At 49.7% G+C, this 20,996-nt stretch overlaps 1 protein-coding gene across 3 annotated transcripts in view; it reads left to right on the top strand.

The window, feature by feature from the left end:
• The first annotated feature begins 14,850 nt into the window (after nt 1-14,850).
• LOC309674442 (uncharacterized protein) overlaps nt 14,851-20,996 on the top strand; it is a 33,616-nt gene continuing 27,470 nt past the window's right edge. For 2 of the 3 annotated variants that reach the window (XM_082486469.1, XM_082486470.1), the window contains exon 1: nt 14,851-14,965. In XM_082486469.1, the coding sequence (XP_082342595.1) occupies nt 14,917-14,965 (49 nt within the window). In that variant the 5' untranslated portion in view covers nt 14,851-14,916. Of the gene's footprint in view, nt 14,966-15,158; nt 15,251-20,996 lie in introns of those variants that run through there. The other variant, XM_082486471.1, reaches the window with a different exon arrangement.

Below are 20,996 nucleotides of genomic sequence, written 5' to 3'. Positions count from 1 at the left end.
TATTATGGTACCTTTATGATATGTTTGCCTTTTCTTACCCAGAGGGCAGGGGTGGGGGAAATATGATTCCTCGCTCTGACAACGGTGGAGACCGAATGGTGTATCTGTATGGACAGCACTCTCTTCTCTTGGAGCCGCTCCTGCAAAGGTGTCTCGAGTCAGACTGACAGCAGCCAGAGGGGGTTCTGGCAGCTGCTCACATCCCAGGGAAGTGGCAGGTATATGAACTGATCACATCAAACTTGGGAGAAAGTGTGAGGAATGAGGAAAGTGTTTGGATCTACACAAACAAATCTTTTCCTGCTCCATTCTTATTTACAAGGTTGATCCAGGGCCAAGCATCACCTCTTCAACCCAAACAAAGCAGCCCCATGCAGGGAGCACTGCAATTCTGCCGATGTCCTCGCTGTGATCCTGCAGGGGCCTCAAAGCACTCACAGTTAAAAGAAATGGATCGTGATGATAAAAGAGAGTTATCTTCATTTTATCATCGTATGCTCAGTAAACTCCCATGAAAATTTAGCAAATTTCCCCTGCTGCTTCCCCAAATGTCTGTGCCTCAGGCCCAAACTCAGTTACTCCTTTAATCCTGTGCAGAAGATCCAAGATCAAAGTTGGTGGGACTTCGTTTCATCGCAGCTATTCCCAGCACCATCCCTGGAATTCAGACAGCTGCTGGTTTTCATTCCTCAGCCATGGGGTAGCCAGATCTGACACTTCAGTGTTAACCCCTGGGTTTGGCACGAATTATGAACTGGAGACTGTCTCCTGAAAACTCCCCTGCTCTACGGAAGATGATGCACCTTCACTACGGGACCCTGTGGGGATAAATTGTTCACTGGTGTTTGCCCCATGGGTACCAACATTTCAGTGGCAAAAGGAGCGACCCCTATGCAATCTGGGATCTTCTGAGAAGGAAGGTAATCTATAACTGTCCATTATATTACCCCCAGGAGAGGGGGAAGAGAATTGAAAACATCAAACATTTACTGGAAAAAACAAGACCAGCCCTGTATTTAATCAAAACATTTTGTTTTGTTCCATTTGTAATTATTTCCATCCAATGAACAAATATTTTAGCAATGAAAATGACAGTTCCCTTCCATGGGCGAACAAAATAAGAAGTCATGTCAGTTCCCGTACAATGCCACTGTGAAGGTGACACATTTGTAATGCTGTGTTGAAATTTTCTTTACTTGTATTCCAGTAATACTGAAGGCATCAATTTATGTTTAATGATCTATTGTGTTCAAGGCTGGAGGGTTTTGTTAGGGTGGTGGTGGTGGTAAAACCAAAGATTTGTGGGGAAAGAAGCTGAAGTGACACTTCTTTTCCCCTGAAACCCGTGAGAACACGAATATGAACACTGCATATGCCCACAAAGCTGCCTGAGCCAGAGGTTCTGATCTTCAAGGTCCCTTCCAACCTAAACCATTCTATGATTCTATGATTCCTAGCAGACGAAGACCAACCTGAGATCCCAGGGAGCTGTTGCCATTGCCAGCTATGCTGGTACCTTGCTTTTTTTTTATTGGAAACACTAGTTTTCACCTGCTGGTAAACAGGAAAAAAAGTCCCCATTCCCGTACAGGACTTGCTCTTACACTCAAATGACTGTCACAAAATAGAGGCGATGAATTGCAGGTAGCTTGGTTTTAGTTTACTGAGACCTCACGCCAGCCAAAGGCTCTCAGTGTTTGCTTTAATTATCATGTGTCCCTAAAGAAGGTAACAGTTTATGCCGATTTCCTGCAATGCCTGAGTCCCATCCCTTCCCTATGCCTCAGGTACCTGAACTGCAGAAAAGTGGAAATAACTGTAGAGACTGCAAAACGCATTGAGATCTACTCGTGAAACACCAGTAGAAACACATTGCCACTTCAATACGCTGGGATATTTTTTCCCAGAGCTCTCAGACAGTCAACAGCAATCACAGTTTCATTTTCCTGCCTAGAACAGGCCAACCATTTTCTCTTTAATACCGGCTGACTTCAGTGCCTAAGTAAAAAGGGTGAAAAGGGAGATGGACATCACTACTTGCTTTTAAGTGATCTTTCACCCAAGAACATCACGCTGGTTTCTGCACCATCTCGGTGTAAAACCTGCTTCCTGGTACTGTCTCTGCACCTCACCCAACTCAATAGGGATATTTTCATGCCCTCTAGCAACAGATACTTTGCGGAGGAGTCAGCATCTGCCAAGTGTGGTTTAATACTAATTAATGCAGGCTCCTTGCCATTTTCTCCTCCAACTCAATGGCAGTGCACCAATCACATCTTTTTCACCGGCACATCGTCTAACCGTGAGATCAAAATATCCCACTGGGATCCAGCTGCATGGGCCTCTGCTGCAGCACAAACAGAATTCAGCTGCCTGCCTCTCGGACAGGTGTGACATTTGGGGATCCATCTGACATCGACTTAAACCCTTGTTAGTGCATTTTGCAGCAGAGAGAATGGCTAGTGTGTGTGATGGTGGGGAAGCAGCGTCTGGTTTGGGGAAAAGAAGGACAGTTTTGGAGAGGCAGAGGTTGCCCAAGATGTTCCCACTCAATATAGGGAGAGAAACCTTGGAAGCAACACTGGAAAGATCAGGAGGCTGGTGGGATGGAGTGAGAAGAGGGATGTAATGCTGTCCCTTGCAGGAGGCCAGCACCCCAATTACACGGGCAGTAAGATTACTCCTTTTTTGTGAGACAAAAGCAGAAAGACCAGAGCACACTTGGTAGGCCGGATCTTCACCAAAATACCAGGATGAAATCACAACTTTTATCTGAGATATTTAGACCTGCTGGTACCAAACCTCACATTACTCATTGAGAGCTCCACCTCGTCCTCCCTTTGGATACTGCTGACGTTGCGAAATCTTTTCCTCACCACAGTTTTTTCCACATAGTATTTTCTGTGCCAGCAGTGAAGTCTGGTCTGCTCTGGGAGGCCAGGAAATATGCAGAGCACCATCCCTCTAGTGCTTTCAGATAAACGTATGATGGCTTGCAAGAAACTGAGAGTTAAAACTGATCAATGATCCAAAAAGTTTAGGATCTACGCCAAAGAATTCCCTAAAAAAACCCCACAGTCAGGTGCTAACTAGAGCTGTCTAGCCTGTCTGTCTTTGTCTGTCTCATATCCCACTGTCTTCTTCCACCCACGGCTTTAAAGATTGCCTCTTTCTCCTAGAGCTTTCTCAAAGTGTTTGTGAGCTACCCAATCCAAATTTGTGTTACATCTCTGTCAAGGTCCAGGTGTTCAGACATAGAGCTTGGGTTATGTTCATACCTCAGAACTTCCAGATCATTAGCTCACGTGTGGGGATAGCAAGTGAGTTACAGACTCACTTGTACATGTGCATCATGATGGATTTTCTCTAATTGTCTTTTTTTCTGAATTCTAAAGTTTGTGAACCATTGCAGGCATGAATTTATACAGCCAGAAATCTTAAATATAAATATATCAGTCTACTGGCCACCAAGAGAGACTAGCATATGAAGAGAGAGGTCAGGGAGGTTCAGAGTTGAGGAATATTTCTATTTCAAGTGGACAAGCACGTAACACTACCTGCAAGGCTTGCTGATAAGAATGTGCAGACACTTGGGTTAGTGCTGGAGCCAGAAACGTTACACCAGATCTGATGGGGAGTGGTGGTGCACGGCTGCGGCTGCTCTGCCTTCAGCATCCAGCAGCACCTTGGCCACACAGCACAGTTCAGCAGTGTCCCAGGGACTGGCAGCGTAACCACTTGCAGTCTCCTGAGAATTTTTCTGTGTTGTGTGATTATATTTGTCCACCTTTTCAAAAAACAAGAGCTCTCAGTTAAAAAAAAAAATCTCTAAGGTATGATCCTGCAGACCTGTACTGTCTTCACAAGAACATCCACAGCAACTTACAGATTTCCACTGGGTTTCATCTTTGTTTGGGCCAAGTCATCTACAAATGCAAGGGCAATGACAACAAAGGCTTGCTATTTCTGGGGTTGCTTTTGGCCAGGATGAGTGCCTGCCATTGGGTATGGCTGAAGGGACACTAGTCAGGGTATCTACTTCATCCATAAGATGAATGGGGACACCCCTCAGTACAACAGTTCCTTGCTGTTTCAGCTGAGGACCCAAACCTGCCTCCAGTATGGAGAAACTTGGAGACAGTGAAAAGGGGCACTCCTGGCTTCCCCACACCCCATCCTTTCCCTGCTCGTTCCTTCCCCTTCCCTCTCCAAATCCTCCCCCAGCCTTATCACATTCCCTCCATTCCTCTCATCGCCCTCAGAACTTGCCTCTGAAACACTGAGCTCGCGCTGCTCCATCCCACCGGCTTCCAGATCCCCTTGTCCAGACCTCTGGCATGGGGTTCCTGGCCACTGCAAGGACAGGGGAGGGGAACCCTTGGCCTCCCACTCGTCTCCTTCTCCCACAGCTCTGAAAAATATAAATACTCTCTCTATCCACCTCTGCTATGCACAGCACCACATAAACCCCGCTCCTTATGGATGCTATCTATTTACCATAACTCAGTTTCCATAAACTCTCCTCCATTTATTCCTCGCTGAAGCACTCTTATCTTATCTTGCAAACCTGACTTGACATCAGGCAGTTTGGTGTTTATATGAAAAAAAGGGTTTGGCTTTTAAAACAGTTCAGCAGCCACAAACAGAGCTCGCTCTTCAGAACAGCTTAGCCTGCATTTTTGGGCACTAAAATGAGCAGCCAGCTCTTCCCAGAGAGCTCTCTGTAATGTTGCGCTTTGAAAACATGACTTTAAATATCCCTGAAAGAGTTAGATGTGGAGCCCCTGGTGAAAAGCCGGACTCCAGCTCGGTGCCTCCCCGGCAGCCAAGCTTACCTGAAATCTGCTCTGCAGCCCGTGTTTCCTGCTGCCGTCTCAGCCTCACAAACACAGCTTATCAGGGCAAGGGTAAGTCTGGCCCCCATCTACTGCTGATTTTGACAGCCTGGAACTTGACTGATTCAGTTTGCAAGCTTAGGACAATATTTTATTGTGTTTTTGCCTGCTCCTTCACATTAAAACTAACTCAGGAGCAAGCAAATTGTGCTGTCGGGCTGCAAATCACTGAGATTCAAAGCTGGGTCATCTGGAGGTCAGTATTCGCTCCTACTCTCTTTTTTTTTTTTTAAGAGCACTGACAGGAACTCTGTGGAAGGCACCAAAGAAAGCTCTCCTTACAGAAATCCACAAAAAATACATATGCCCATTATTTTTACCAGGCACAGAAACCTGTGTGTCAGTTCAATCGTATTGGCTTTCAATGAAGGATCATTGCGCAGTCACGGTTTTGGTGTACAACAGTTTGGTGACATCTGTCCTCCATCCTGTGAGCCACGGAGCACCACAGAGTCACGAAGTGATGTATCACAAGCCTCCTGTTATTTCAGGATACGGAAATATCTCTCAAGCGCTGCATACAGACAACGGATTCATCATGAGCCAACCTGGAAATTTCAGTCTGAACAGCAGTCTTAAATTAGTAAGCGCAGGGAAGTCTGCTGTTTTACTGTCTCCGTTCATCCCACACTAAACAAGCATTACAAAGAGAAGCAGAGTTTTATAGATAAAAGCACAAGTAGCACTGCTATGATAAAAGTCACAAAGGTCCTGGTCCTAACCACTGAAAGTCCTTGGGAGTATTTAATTTTCTTCACTGTGCTTAGGTCAGACCTGAACAGAGGAGATATGAACGTATCACTGGCATTTCCCATCTGGACCTAGAAGAGCCCCGCTTCAGGGTTAGTTTGGAGGGGAAAAAATGTCTCTTTATGATGAACTTGCTTCTCTTATTCTGGACGGCCATGGTCAATTATTGCTCATAGAAACACATGGTTTAATACAACTCACAGCTTTAAAGCTCAGGCAGCTTTACAAAGGAGAATGTTTTCTTCTCCTTTTTTCAGGTAGGGAGATGAAAAGCACAGACCACTGAACTGGCAGTGCTGAGGAGACAGAGCACCTCAACGCTGGTGCCAAATCTGAGCTCCTGTGCCCTTTCCCCTGCGTGAAGGAGGTGCCAGATGTGGGGCCAGGCAGCAGCACGCACCTGCTGCTGCGCACAGTCATGGACACAGACCGCAGCGTAAGGTCCACAGTCACGTTACCGGCTTCAGCTCACAAACAGTGGAGCCAGAGATATCCTCCGGGACGTCCAGAGGAAATACACACCCAAGAACTGGATATCAGTGTTGTACACAAATGAAAGAGCATTGATTTGGCTTCAGCAAGAGATTTTTTTAAATAGCAGGTTTGCAGAAACAGATGCTATTTGTAAAGTATGTCCTGGGGTTATCCAGACAGGTCCTTGGCTACTGAACACTATCTGCTCATCAAGGACAGTTGTTTTCAACATTTTTCAGCCTGAGAAGGCCCTATATACTTTTCCAGTGGAGGTTAGGTCTCATGCTGCATATTTAAACCTACTCACAGTCGGCCTGCTTTCCTCAGTTACTTCTCACAAATACAGGAGCAGCCAGATCCACAGGAACTGGCAACCACTGCTCCAGCTAAACTTATGGAATCTTCTTTAGTGAGAGCCCATGTGGCAACTCTCAGTGCTCCTGTCGTGTCCAGGGACAAGGGAGCTCCATCATTTCACTGGACAGGGCAGATCACCTCATTCCTGAGCCCAGGCTCGTGCATGGCATGTCAACAGTCCTCGGTTCCCAGTTTTTTGTAGGAGGTGTACAACAATGTGTACCCCCTCCAAGGGGGAAACAGTCAATTCTGTAATCAAACTGTGAAAGTGTAATTATGAGTACAATTAAGGTGAAATATAGCCCTATTGAAGTTGGTGGGAGTTTTATTATTAACTAAAGTTTCACCTCTGTGTTTCGGGTGGATAGTTATCCTGTTCAAGCAAAGAAGCCATTATTTAATCAAAACGACATTTATAATGCAATGCTGCTATCATATTCAAACCTTCAGGACATGTTTACTTTAATCAGTTCTAATTAAATTGCTACACAAGAAAAATATTTAGTTCTACTGATGTGTGCACATATATTCAGAGGAAAGCAATGGAAATTGCCCAGGATCTCATTAATTGCTGTTTGTACTGCTTTAAACTCTGGTGATGTATTTAACAAGTCACATCTAACTCCTCTCTTGCGCTCCACTGAAACAGATTGCTCTAAACTGAGAGCGAGCATTTCCAAACTAAAGCACTTGAAGCTTTTACAACGATGGAGCATTTGCAACAAGGTAAATGAGGCAGAGATTGCCAAACCCTCAGCCCTGTTAATTGCAAGGGTCAAACAGCACTTTCACAGCTGCTGGGATTCTCCAGGGATAAAACACAAAGAACCAAAGAGGCTGAGGGATGCTCTGGATACTCCCACTCCCCAACTCTGGCCCAGGACACAGTGTTGGTGCGTGCCCGGCAGATGCTGCCCAGCCTGGCTGCCTCCCGGCAGCAGACCGAGCAAGGGCAGAGGGGACTCGTTGTTCTGCACTGGGCAGAGTCATGATGGGGACAGAGAAACAGGCCAAGCCCAGGCCTGGCTGGAGCTTCGCGGGGCTGCAAACACCTTGGAGGGTGGAAAGGGAGTCCCAGGTCAACACCACCACTCTTCTGCGTTCCTCCTCCTCACCTTCTCACCCGATTTCACGGTGGGAAACTCCCCGACCCTTCCCTCATGCCCTCTGATCTTTTCTGTCACGGTCCCCTGGATTCCCGTCTAGTTTTACCAGTCTCATCTTGACAAAGCAGAGCATGAAACTATGCAGCACTTCCAGTGTGCTCAGCCAGGGCTTTGCGGAGGGGAAGAGCTCCTGCTGCCATGCACCCAGCCCTGCTGTGCTACGCTGCCGTGCCCTCACCCTCGCCTTACCCTGCCCCATCCCTGGATTTTCAGGCCAGCCCGTGCACACACAGCTGTGAGGTTGGACACGGTGCCACTCACTCCTCTGGGATGGTCTTTGTGAAAGGACCTATGGGAGCAGGGACAAAGCTTGTCCCAGCACTGGGGGATGCTGTGAGCTGGATGGATGGCAGAGCCCAGGCTAACTGCCGGGCACAGGCTCACAGCCCCCGGGGAGGCCAGGAGCCAGGCAGCAGACGCAGCGCCTCAAGGTAGACACCTTCACTCAGCTTCTGCTCCTGAGGCTGTGACACCCTCAGACACTCCATCCATCTGTTGTGGTGTTACCTTTGATGTGGTGAGAGGAGGAAAAGGCTGGCACCAAGGCAGCTCCTGTGACAGCGGGCTCTGGTGAGGGTGAAGCCCACTGCTTGGCACAAAGCGAGGGGATACCAGTAGGTGAACTGGTATGGAAGAGTGACCCAGTGCTCCTCACAGTAACCCCATAGCACCTATCAGGACTGTCATAGGATGGTTTTGGTTGGAAGGGACCTTAAAGATCATCAAGTTCCAACCCCCCTGCCATGGGCAGGGACAGCTTCTGCTAGACCAAGTTGCTCAAAGCCCCATCCAGCCTGGCCTTGAACATGTCCAACCTGTCCCACAGAGAGACTGATCTTAGGGCTGCTAAGCTGGAGGAAATGCTGCCCTCCGTCATGAAGATAAATTAAAGAATCATAGAAATAAAGGCAGCACAGCAAAAGTGGGCTCCGCCCCCCACCCCTGAAGGACGGCAACGGCCCCTGACAGAGCCCAGGAGCAGAGTGTTCCTGGCCGTGACTTGCCCTTTGTTGGGGCCACTGAAGCAGCCCCCTGGCACCCACAGGACACTGAGGTTCCAGCAGAAAAACAAGGTGCCTCTCTCCCCAGCGCAGCTCAACCTGCCTACCTCCTTCATTCATTCATTTGTTCCTTCTTTCCTCCCTTCCTTCCTTCCTTCCCAAGGGGTTGCTGCTGCTCCTCGAGCACCTCTGCCACTTTTCCTGCCCCTCATCAGCTCCCTGGCATCATTCCCCTCCACTCCTCCACTCGCACCAGTGTATGGCCTCAAGGTGCCCACCAACGTTCTGCTGCCTATCCCATCCCGAGCCCAGCACTCTCTCTCCCGGCTGAGCCCCAGTGCCCGCTGACCCAGACACCTGACCCAAAACCACTGGCAGAGAGGAGTGCAGGTGTGCTGGGGGGAGGAAGAGCTGATGGGGACCTCTCTGTGCCCGCATGCCACTGTCCAGGCTGCAGCATCACAGGAGGAAAACAGAAGGTTTGGGTTGTGCCACAACCTAGAAAGCAGCCAGCACAGCACAGCGCAGCTCAGCCTGCCTTTGGAAGATGTTGATGAGGTATGCCAGCTTGTCCCTTGGCTGGGAAAGCCGTGGACCCTCAGGGCAGGTAATCCACAGGAAAGCGAGGGAGACAGTGCTGGCTCCGGAGAGTGAGAGAGCAGTGACCTGAATTTAAGCACATGTTGCAACAGCTTTTGAAGTCAAAGGTCCCTTCAGCCTGACTCAGTGAGCACAAAGGTGTTTCCATCGTGCACACAAGGAAGTGATGTGCCTGGCAAGCCCCCAGCCCTGGTTCCCCGGGGCACAGTGCTGGGCAGCTGCTTCCTACCTGGCTCACTGGGACTCCTTTCACAGCAGGGAGAAGCAAAGACTGTGTACCTGCTCCAGGTTCCAAAACACACCGGGCATTTGAGCCTTCTCTGCTCTGGAAGGGCTGGTGGACACATCAGCAAACAGAATTGGGGCAGTAGGTCTGAGCTGGGTGGCAGCTCTCTCCCTTGCTCTGTGGTTGGGGAGCCGGTCGGGGCAGCGGCATCCATGCAAGAAGCAGAGAAGGTGCAGAGGGGCTTTGCTTGTACAGACAGGCTTTGCTCATTTTGAATATTTAGTGCATTTATCAGATTCCCCAAGGAAAAAGCAAAAGCTGCAATGCATCTAGACTAAGCCAAGTTTCTGGAGCAGGACACAAGATTTGCAGGGCTTAACCCATTACTGCTAAGCAACTCAAGAGCTGCTCGCTACCCCAGCAAGCTATTTTTTGCACCATAAGGGCACTGCAGTAAAACAACTTCCTCTTTTGTGACCCCAAACCTTCACCTGGACAAGCTGTACACGTGCAGGCCACTGCCAAGTTAGCAGGAGAACTGTTTCACAGGAAACTGGAGTCTTCCGGAAACTTCAGCTTGCGGGACTGCAAATATTATTCTTTTCCTCTTTGAACGCCCCCTCTCTCTTTTTTTTTTTTTGTGCCCTTGACCCAGCTCTTGTGCGAGGGGCTGCTGGCTGCGGCAGTGTGGGCTGCCCCGAGCGGGGCTCTGCAAGGCAGCAGTCCTGTGGCACCAGGGTACCCCCGGGGCAGCACTGCACACCTTCATCCAGGAGGTGCTGCCAGTCCTCGCTTAAATGAGATCAATACAACACCGCTGGCATGGCTGATGGACCAAAGGTAGCCAAAATCTAAGACAAAGAACAACCCCTTACCATCACCTATCAGGGACAGGTCCAAGCCGACCCCAATGGCTGCTGCACAGACCATCCCCTCCCTGTCCTTTCTCTGCTGATGGGGAGCCCCCCTGTAGCACGACATTATATCTCCCCCTTTTCCCAGGCTGCCACACAGATCCAATGTCCCTCTGCCAGCTACGTCCCAAAACCATGCTTGTACCAGAATGAAAGAAAACGTATTTGAGTCGAGAAGGTGATCGCATTGCACAGGGTCCTCTTGTGCCACACTGCAGGTGTACAAACCAAACCAGGAGGTAGTCAAGCAACCTGTCCGGATCCAGCCTTTAACTAAGGGGTCAGGGAACGTGATGGAAAATGAAGTCTAATATATACATATGATGAAAGGTTGACAGTTATTTCATTGTGTGCTTCAGTGTGAAAAGCACAGTGACAAAGATACTGGAATGTGTTTTTCGTCACCATGAGTACTTCACACCAGGTGGAGGGGCCTTTTACATGCATGAGAAATCCTGTGATTTGGGGGCTGCACAGCTTAAAGAAGACGGGTCCTGAAACTACTTACAAAAATCCTGTTCTGCCAGACAAGCTGCGGCAGAAGGAGATGAAGTTATTTGCAGAGGGGACTTGCCTAAAGCCAAACAGCAGAGGCACACCTGTCCCAGCCAGGAGAGCTCACCCCTGCAGGGCTGCACATGCTCAGGGCTCTGTCCTGCTACGGCGTAATTTGGCTCTCGGGGAGTTTTTTGAAGCACGGCTCACATTTGACAGGTATCCTCCTTTGCAACTGCAGAGCATCTCAATGAACACTCTAGTAATCACTTTTATGGAAGATTTGGGGGTGATTTCAACCCCTGTAGTGCACAGTAGTAACTGGGGCATGGAGGAACAGCACAATGGCCTGCACAGTTTTAGGAGTCACCACTAAATGTGTCTCTCTTGATTTCCAGGTGCCTAACTTGGGAATTGCACTATAAACAGACCTTGCTGCACTCCCTCACCCACGCTCCTTGGCACAAAGGCCGAGCTGCTCCCTGCGAGCTCGTGCCTGGCCTCTCCACAGTAGGGAAGCGCCCTCTGCTCTGAAGTCACTTCCCACCAGCCCCAAGTCTCACAAAAGTGACAAGAAAGATAGGATGCAGCTGTATGCCCGGGGGATCCAGAGACACAACAGCTTTCCACACTCGGAGGCTTCTTTGGGTGGAGAGTTTTCTTATGGCTGAGGAAATTGATGCATCCATCAGAAATGAAGCTGATGCTGACTAAGAGGTTTTTCCTCTTCCCGTTACATCCTCTGCAGCTCAAGAGGGAATTTCCTGCCCGGTTGCAATTCGGAGAGTCCATCCCATACTCTCAGCACACGGCTGAACAGGAAGGAGTCCCGGCACAAGGACTAGCAGCCGCGGGGAAAGGGCAGATGTAGCATGTGCCAAAAACCACAGCATCCTTACGGGGCACCTGGTCACGTGGCCCCGGTCCTCAGCCCAGGCTGTCCCTGTGGCTGAGACAGGTCCGTTTCCCAGCCTGGCTGGTTCCTCCCCATCCTTGTGCTCTGTCCCCAGCACAGCAACCTACAGCTCGGCCCTGGCACTCCACACTCCCCTCACTAACAGGCTGGACTTTAAGGAAAAGGAGACAGTCTGTCTCAAAACTCCCAATTAAATAATGAGACCTGGCAATACTCTTGCTGCCAGACAAGGGATGAAACTGCAGCATAGAAGCATCCTTTCTTTCTCACTGGACTACAGTGGCAACTGGGCTCAATGTATTTCTGTACAGAGGGGATATAACCTTTTCCATGTCAAGGGTGTTCACAAGGTTTAGACAAAAGCACATTAATAATCTGTTTCCCTTTTCTGCAATTTCTTCAAGTTTGGACACCAAAACCAGGTAGCACTTTCGTTTCTGGCTTGTGGGCTGTTTTTGATGAGGGCTGGAATCGGTGGTGTCCACCCTTTGGAAAGCTTCACTGCTGTTAATAATACAACCACAAAATGGTAAAATCTCCCTTCGGGTAGATACATTTACACTGGAATAAAAGTCTTAAGCATGCTATAGCTTTTTCCTGATCCAGTGCTAAACTATTGAGGTGTAAAACATTTTGATGCTAATATAGCCAATACACCTGGGTTGAAAAAATACATAAAACACAGTTATGGTACTAAAACTTTTCAAGTGTAGACAAAAATAACCACATACAACACCTAACGACAGCTTTGTGGGGCTCACTAGACTCTGAACACAGTCACATATTGTGTCAACACGAAGCCTTTCCAATATTAATTATCAGTTTCATACACATAAACACACCCTCCTGTGAGAGTCCCTAGAGCATTAAAATCTGATGCTCATTGCCAGCCATTTTCGTTCCACGTTTGCCCTAGCCCAGGGCTGGAGCACTTGGCTTGTGTGCATTCCAGGGGATGTTTCATTCTTGTTCAAAAAGCATACTGTCACCGGATTCTTTTATGTATTATATTTTGGTAACACAGTCATTTCTGTTGGCCCCAAGCATTTGTTGAACACAAGCGGGTAAACTGAGCTTAGAAACTGCCAGCTTGAGACTCTCCTTAGGAATCTAGTTTTCTGACAGCATCAAACATTTTGCTCACTACCAATGAGAGACATTTCGGAGCATTTTGCTATATACCAGCTGTATACAGACATCAGCATAGTAGCTTTTTTTCCCTTCTCCAAACTAGTTATTTAAAACAAAAAAGCCCCTGGGTGGTATAGGAGCGCGTTCAGCAGTGTACAAAACAGTGGAGTTTGATGGCAGGAAGGAAGGAGTGTGCAATGGTATACGGGCAGCAGAGCTGGAGGTGAGAGGGTAACACTGTCCCCAGAATTCCTCTGGCTCCTACCAGTGCTACTGAATTCATGCTACCTGTAAATTACCCTTCCGCTGCTCTATTAATTTAAGTCTGCCCACTGCAGCTGGGAGCCGAGACGATGAGCCTGTGCTGGTAGCATGGGTAGAACCGGGCAGCACACTGTGCACCAAGCACACAGCAATAACCACAGCGGCGCACACCTCCCTGGCCTGGGACTCTCAGTGCAAGAAATAGGGACCTCCTTCCCCAAGGGAATTTATGGCTTTCCTTCTCACCAGCCCTGGACGCAACCCTCTTTGGCTTTCCCAGAAATAGAGGAGCAGGTGCTGGGTGCACGATGAGTGCCTGGGGTGCTGCCCACAAACACTCTATCCCACTGCACTGGGAGGCAAGGGGGGAGCAGTATAACAAATCTTCCAGCCTGGGGCGGAAGGATGCTTTCTGTTGGATGACATGAGTTTGGGAGAAATAAAATAATAACTAAATACAAGAGCAATGTGGTGGGGAAAAGGAGCCAATTAAACACTATGTCTTTAAATTGTGGCTGGTGCCATCTGCAAACTCCAGTGAGTGCCACAGAAAAAAGTCGATTCACTTCAGTTGATATCTGGTCCGTGGTGTTTGTTGCAGAGGCACAGGAGAACTGGCACCTGGGGGAGCAGAGCGAGGGGGCAGCTGGACTGGATCTCCCCTGACAGCTCCCCTCCCGCCTGGCTTTCTCATGACATTTGTAATAGGGCTGTAGCACCCACTGGCTCTCTGTGGTGTCCTCTGGGCTGCTGTTTCTGTGGACAGCTGAAGTCCACAGAATTAGGCCGGTTTAACCGGTGGAGCAGCACATTTTCTCCTGACAGTGCTCAAGTCAGCAGAAGTCTGGACGGGCGAGTAATGCAGGGACTGGTGCTCTCTTAGCAAGCAGAGACCCCATATAGGTTATGGGGCTGTTGGTTGTAGGGAGCTTGTATTGCTTAAAGCTAGCCTAGGAGTAATTTCCCATGCATTTCCCAAGGCAGCACCCCTGTGAGCGCAGCCATGCCCAGGGCATGCCAGGGCCCTGCATGCCTGGCCTGCGGGTTTGGAGTTCACTCCAGTGGGGTGGCACCACCAACCTGCCCACGGGAGCTTGCATCAGGGACAGTTCTGCCACTTCCCCCTCACCCCTCTTACTCGTAGCCTGCAGCCCCAGTTACAACCAAAGCAGAGTTTTGCTTACGAACACATAACATGCGATTTAAATAGCCAAAGAAAAAAAAAAAAAAAACAAACAAAACAAACCAAAACGAAAAAAAAAAAAACACCAAACCCACTCTGGTCTCTCTCCTCCCTACCCAAAACATTCCAGCCTTTCCTTTCCTGCCACTTGAGAGGGGGGTTGTTTATTGACATTATGCAAGCGCAGAAATATTTTTCTTTTTCTGCTTTCCCGTCCCTTTTTTCCTTCCCCCCCCCCGCCCCCTCTCCTCCGGGGGTTGCAAAGGTAGTTCAAACCCCTCCAGTCATCTCGGCTTATCAGTCAAAGGAGATGCATTCCTCTGGGCTGCTCCCTTTATAAGTCACTGCTGGCCGCCCGCCCGCTCGCCGCCCCGCAGCCTCCGCGCCGGCAGCGCTGCCCGCTGCCCCCGCCATGCCCTAGCCCGGGCCGCGCTCCCGCTCGCCCGCCGGGGGACCCGCAGCAGCCCGGGGAGGGCCGGCGGCGATGGCACCCCCATCCCCATCCCCGTCCCCCGTCCGCCTCTGAAGGGCGGCTGCAGCCGGGATGTTCAGCTGGCACCGGAGCTTCGCCCTGGCAGCGCCCTGGAGGAGAGGTGAGTCTGCCGTGCCGCGCCCCCCGCCCCCCACCCCCGGGGCTGCCCCAGCCCTCCCGGGGCCCGCCGGCGGCTGCCGGCACACCTCCCCGGACCCGCTCCTCCGCCACCCTCTTCCTTCCCCTCGGCTGCCGCGCAGACCGTACTTAGGACAAGCCCAGCCCGGCCCGCCCCGCTCCCGGGCCCCGCCGGACGGGCTGCCCGCACCGCACCGCACCGTCCCCATCCCGGTCCCGGTCCCCATGCTGCGCTCCCTGCTCTCCGGCTGCCTCTGCCCCCACGCAGGTAAGGCTGCTATACCGCCTGCCCCGGGACCGGCAGGGGGAAAGGATGGCTCTTTAGGAACCGATTTATTTTCCTCTTAAACCCGATTTATTTTGGATTTGTAAGCTCGGGAGAGAGAAGCAGGAGAGGCGGGAGCGCTGTGACTCCGAGCCCTCTGTGCGTGAAGGAGGGGGAGCTGCCCAGGATGGGGGCAAGAAGGGTGACAAGGGGACCAGGACCCCAGCGGCTGCCTGTGCCCCCACGTCCCGCCGGTACCGCCCGGGTTTCGCACTAACGTGAGGCGGATCGGGACTGCCCGCAGCCTGTCGCTGCGCTGGCAATGGGTATCGGATGGCTTTCCAGGCTGGTACATCCCCATCCAACGGGAATTATCCCGCGTTTGAGAGGTTTTTGCTTGCTCCCTCCTGCTCTGTGCAGATGAGGTGACCCAGGCAGGGAATACAGCTATGGTCCTGCAGCAGATCACTTGTAACTTTGTAAGTCTGTTGTCAAAACAAATGATGTGGTCTCAAACCGCCTTTTTTCAGACACAATGGGTCTGGTGTGTTTTCTCCCTTAGCCAGTGCTGCAGGCTTTAAGATCACAAGCCCCAGGTAGCAGAATCCCCTTAGCATCCGTGTTTACCCTCCAGCTTGGGTTGTGCCAGCGGTAAATGAGATCTGCAGTTTCTTTCTCTGTTAACATCACTGCACTGAGTTGGTTTGCTTGGCACGGAGGTGGCTACGGACAGGGTTTGCCAGAGTCGTAACTGTAGTGTGCTGTGCAACAGCAGGATGGCAAAGATGTTGCAGAACACTGTGTTGGAGTGGTTATGCCTCCTGGGGTCCTGACTTCCCATCTGCATGCTGAATTCCTGCCTATCCGGACTGCTGTAGCGCAGGCAGCTCCTGCCGAGTCACCAGAGCTGCCGCGTTTGTGGGCATCTGCCCAGGCACTCACTGCTGGGATTGTGCTCCGGCTGGGGCAGCTACTCAGAGCTCAGCATGAGCTGGAGCCTCTCTGATGTGCCCAAGCAGGTAACTGCTGGGCACTATGCAAGCAAGGGCTGCTGAAGCACGCTGCTCTGCCGGGGTTTGGTCTGGAGACTACATTTTTACACAATGACACAAAGGGCTCTAAAGCAGTGCTGCTGTGAGAGTGCTCCAGCATCACCACAAGATGTGGAGAGTGTTTGAAGAGATGCCGTTTTACAGTATGGAAACCACCCTGTTTTTTCCCCTGGATTCAATTTCACCGTGAATTTGTTTCCCCCAAGCTATGTAGTGCAAGCCTGATGGCAGGGCTAGGAGCGGAAAGGAAGCTTGCTCTTCCACATGGAAGTGTCCCTCATCACCCGGACACAGCAGTACTGTCATAGGGGTAGGTGGAAGTTTTGGTGGGGGAACAGGCTTATCACACAGAGCACTGAGGCATCAAAAAGAGATTCAGCTAGAATTTCTCCAAATAAGAAACCGGGGCAGCACTACCTAATTACCCTGGCTGGAAAGAGGCACCAAATATTATTTGTGTCCTGGTTTGGACCCCATCTTTATCAGAAAGAGACAAGAATACGCTGTTTCTTGCAAGCTTCGTGGCAGAGACTTTAAAGTTGCATCTCCAAATGCAGCTTAAGATAGAGACTATAAACCAAACTCTTGCCCCCCCCCCCCCCCCCCCCCCCAGAGTGGCAGCTCAATAACAGGGGTGTAGGCTGGATCTTCCCCCGCTCCTTGGGGGGCTGTTAGAGCAGAAGTATCAGGGTGGCAGGACCTCTTGTATCAGCAAGTTCAGTTTACTACAGCTACAGAGCCCTCCATCACCACCTCCTTATTATGTCACCGAGGTCTTTGTGTGGCCCCAGCAGGAGTAACAAACCCCAAAATTGTCACTGCTCGCGCTGCAACCATACAATATTTCAGACATACCAAAGAGTACGGTTACACCTGCCCACTGCTACCTCCTTTGAGCAGAAGCAGGTCTCTGGGGTTTTGCCTCAGGACTGCAATGACTGCACACAAAGAATGGGTTAACAGTGACCTTTCTGCTACAACTCATGAGTTCCTTTGGCTTCAGTTGAAGCACTGGGGTCTTAATGGCTTTGGGCTGTGGGGCTATTGAACAGTTGTTTATCCAAGCTTGTTATAGGCAATAAAACCTGAATTACTACATACTTGTCATCCCTGAGGGGCAAGTTCCATCCTTGCAAAGGGCCTCCTGTCTCCTAGTTCCGTTCTGGCTGAATACTCCTTTGCGATATGAGGTAGCCTGCAAATCAGATGGGCAAGGAAAGATCTCCCAAATTAGGCAGTTTTTGCCAAGGTGTGGTATATTCGTTTCCATTGTTTTCATTTTCTGCTCAGACACATTAGCGAGCCTCGTGCCAAATAACCTTTTGCTGTTATACAGGGCTGCTCATGAAAGCACCATTTCCTTTATTTAAGGTTTTGAACCTTTCTCCTGAAGGAGCACACGGGAATTTCCAAGGAGGAGGATTTGCAGGTCTTTAGTGAGAGCTGTCATCTCTCTGACGGAGTCTCACAAATAAGCACCATAGGTGACTGTGGGAGCTCGAGCCTGCCCCCCGCCCCAGGAGGGGTTACGTTTCAGAGTAGGGAAGACTTGGGCACAGATCCTTGTGCACCAAAATTATCCTTGGCCTGGGTTTTCCACTGGGCTATGTATCCAAAGAAGTAAGTTGCAGGGTAACTGCAGCAATGAGTGGGAGAGGCTCTTGTGCTATGCACAAGGTCAGGTGTTGGTCTAAAAACTGGCGACTGCCAGCCTACACAAGTAACTCTGAGAAACCAGGTGGTCTGTGGGGACCTGCTGTGCCCTGGGACTTTCTGCCAGAGGTCACTAATCTATCAGACCTGTCGCTCTGTTTCAAAAACTTCGCAGGTCACTTGGAATGAATAGAAGCAAGCTGTAAAAATGTCAAGTGGCCTCTCCACTTGGAAATCCATTTCCTCTCCAGTTCACCCAACTATATCCATCAGTAAACAATCAATCTCCCTCTCATTCCTCCTCAAATGCCTGGAAAGAGCTATAATTATCTCCTCCTCTTCTAAAACATACGTATTAAAGCAATGAATGCCTCTGCAGTCAGAGCCCTTGAACCTTGTTATCTTTCTCTCAGCATCTATTTTATATGGATTTATCATTACCAGCTGCAGCTATGGGTGATCTATAACATTTCTGGGCACATTATATTACCAAACTATCAACTGGAGGAACTTCACACACTTAACTAACAGTGAGACTGGAGAGCATCTTGGAGCCAAGCAATCCAAGAACTTTGTGCTTTTTGCTCAAGGACTGTCTGAGATCGCCGTTTTGTCATAATTATTCCTTTGCATTCAACATTTCAAACAAATCAAATTATATCTATACTCCCATGAAATCCACATGCATTTCAGTTTCCCAGTTGGATAAATTGAAATTTTGAGAATTGGGTCTATCATGCAAATATTTGGTTACCACATGGGAGTGTGTTCCTCCGCAAGCATGAATTTTTCAGTCACAATTTGTCCTGGTTTCAGCTGGGATAGAGTTAATTTTCTTCCTAGTAGCTGCTGTGTTTTGGATTTAGTATGAGAATAACATTGATAACACATATTGTTTTACTTGTTGCTGAGTAGTATTTATATTAAGTCAAGGACTTTTTTAGCTTCCCATAGAAGCCGAGAGAGAGCATAAACAGGACAAGCTGACCCAAGGAATATTCCATACCATAGATGTCACACTCAGTATACAAATGGGGGTTGGCCGGGTGGGTGGGAATCTGCAGTCACTGCTCAGGACGGGCTGGGAAATCATTGGGTGGTGAGAGCAATTGCATTGCATCACTTTATTTTGTATATTCTTCTACCAATATTATTATTATTTTCTCTTTCATTACTGTGCTGTGAAACTGTCTTTATCTCAACCCACGAGTTTTTTTCCTCCTTTTTCTCCCTCTTCTCCCTACCCTACTGGGGGGTTGGGAATGAGTGAGTGGCTGCGTGGTCCTAGTTGCTGGCTGGGGTTAAACCATGACACAATTCCAGAAAAAAAAACAACCAACAAACCCAAACCAAACCAAAACCCCAAACATTTCTATGACAGTGATTTTCAAGCAGTTTCTGCCGGTGTAGATAGAGGTTGTAACTGGTGCACTGAAGACACAAGACCTTTCCATTAGCTCCCCTTAGAAATTCTTAGGCTCATGATTGTCCTAATTGTTTAGAAGCCCTTGCTCAGATTGGGCAGCCCAAGATACAGCAGCATGCTCACACACCAGCTTTGCTTGAAAGGTGTTGGGAAGGCAGATTGTCTGCAGAACCTTGGGGCCAAGCAGCACCCCTGCCATCGCCAGGACTGGCATCAGGTCGTCAACAGGCCAGTAAAGCACCAGGAAGCAGGGAGATCCTCACCCCATGGAAGTCCACAGCAAAGCTCTGCGGAGATATATTTCCCTCTCACAGGGCCAATTGGTAGTGGTTGCTGGTTTTTTTTGGGTGGGGGTTGTTTGTTTGGTGTTTTTTGGCAGCATAAGAGTAATCCAGTTCTTCTAAGTATTAGGGTCCTGTCAATGCAAGGACTCCCTGTACCCACAGGGCTGTGCCAGGAACAGCCATTGCCCATCTGGGAAAGTAACACAGCTCCTGCATGCTCTGCGTGGGGGCCAGCTGGTGGGCTAGTGCCAAGAAGGAGGTGCCAGCACAGCCCCACCACTCCGCTCCACTCCACAGATCATATGGGGGAAGAGTCAGCAGCAAAAAATGCCTATTGTTTCAGAAAGGAAGTGACCCCTTTTCTCTTAAATGCTGGGAAATCAAGACCTCATCATTGGTGAGAAAAAAAAAAAAATCCCCTCTTCGAAGTAAAAGGGAAATACCACCTGAGCTGTGCTGCCAGCAGTGTTAGAGAATGTGTCACAGCGAAAGGACTAACGGGAGACTTTTTGTAAAGGAAGGAAGGAAGGAAGGAAAATGAGGGAATGCAAGATCTGAACAGGAGAGACAGCATTTCATTTCTAGGTCATGAGTTGGACTCCAGCTCACTAGTTCCTGCTGCCTGATGATTCTTCAAAAGCTGATGATCACCTCTTAGTCTGTACTTGGAGGCCACAGCCCCATCACAGAACAAGTCCTGCGTGGTACGGGGTTTAATCCTTGGCACAGCTGGAGCTAGAGAGTAGTTACTGTGCAGGCTGTGCAGCTCTAAGGGGATGCTGAAAAACCTTTTCTGGGGCTTCGCACGTGCATCTTGCTCCTGTGCTTACGGCTAAGCAGACTGGTTGGAATTATGGGGTTTGACTTTGGGCTTCCTTTGCAGGGCAGCCGTGCACAATCCCTGCTACTCCAGCAACCCAGGTCACTGGTGATGCCCTTTACTTCTGGTGCCCTGTTCCTGTGTCACACTACAGTTGGAAATTAGCGGCCTTATAGACTTAAATCTAGAGGGTGTTGCAGGTCTGGTAGATGGCAATGGGGGGAGGAATAGGCACTCTGAGCATCTCCACACCGCTCGCCTTGTGCCTCTCCCTGAGACTGCCACCCTGCACAACCCTGCCAGCAGCACCCACCGTGGATGGGTGCGCTGTGCACATGAACCTTGCAGCAGCTGTGGGGACAAGCAGAGGGCCGCCATGGCTCTAATGTTGCCTTCCTCTGTAACACAACAGCAGATGGAGACAAGCAAAGTTTTGGCTCCAGTTGTGCCAGTCATCGCACACCTGTTTAACAGAGATTCTCCCCGTGCCAAGCAGCCTACAATCAGGATGAAC

Source organism: Vanellus vanellus (genome assembly GCF_965231255.1).
Source record: "Vanellus vanellus genome assembly, chromosome: 7".
NCBI classification, from domain to species: domain Eukaryota; kingdom Metazoa; phylum Chordata; class Aves; order Charadriiformes; family Charadriidae; genus Vanellus; species Vanellus vanellus.
The sequence above is the reverse complement of the archived record's forward strand: the minus strand, read 5'-3'. Positions and strand labels throughout refer to the sequence as shown.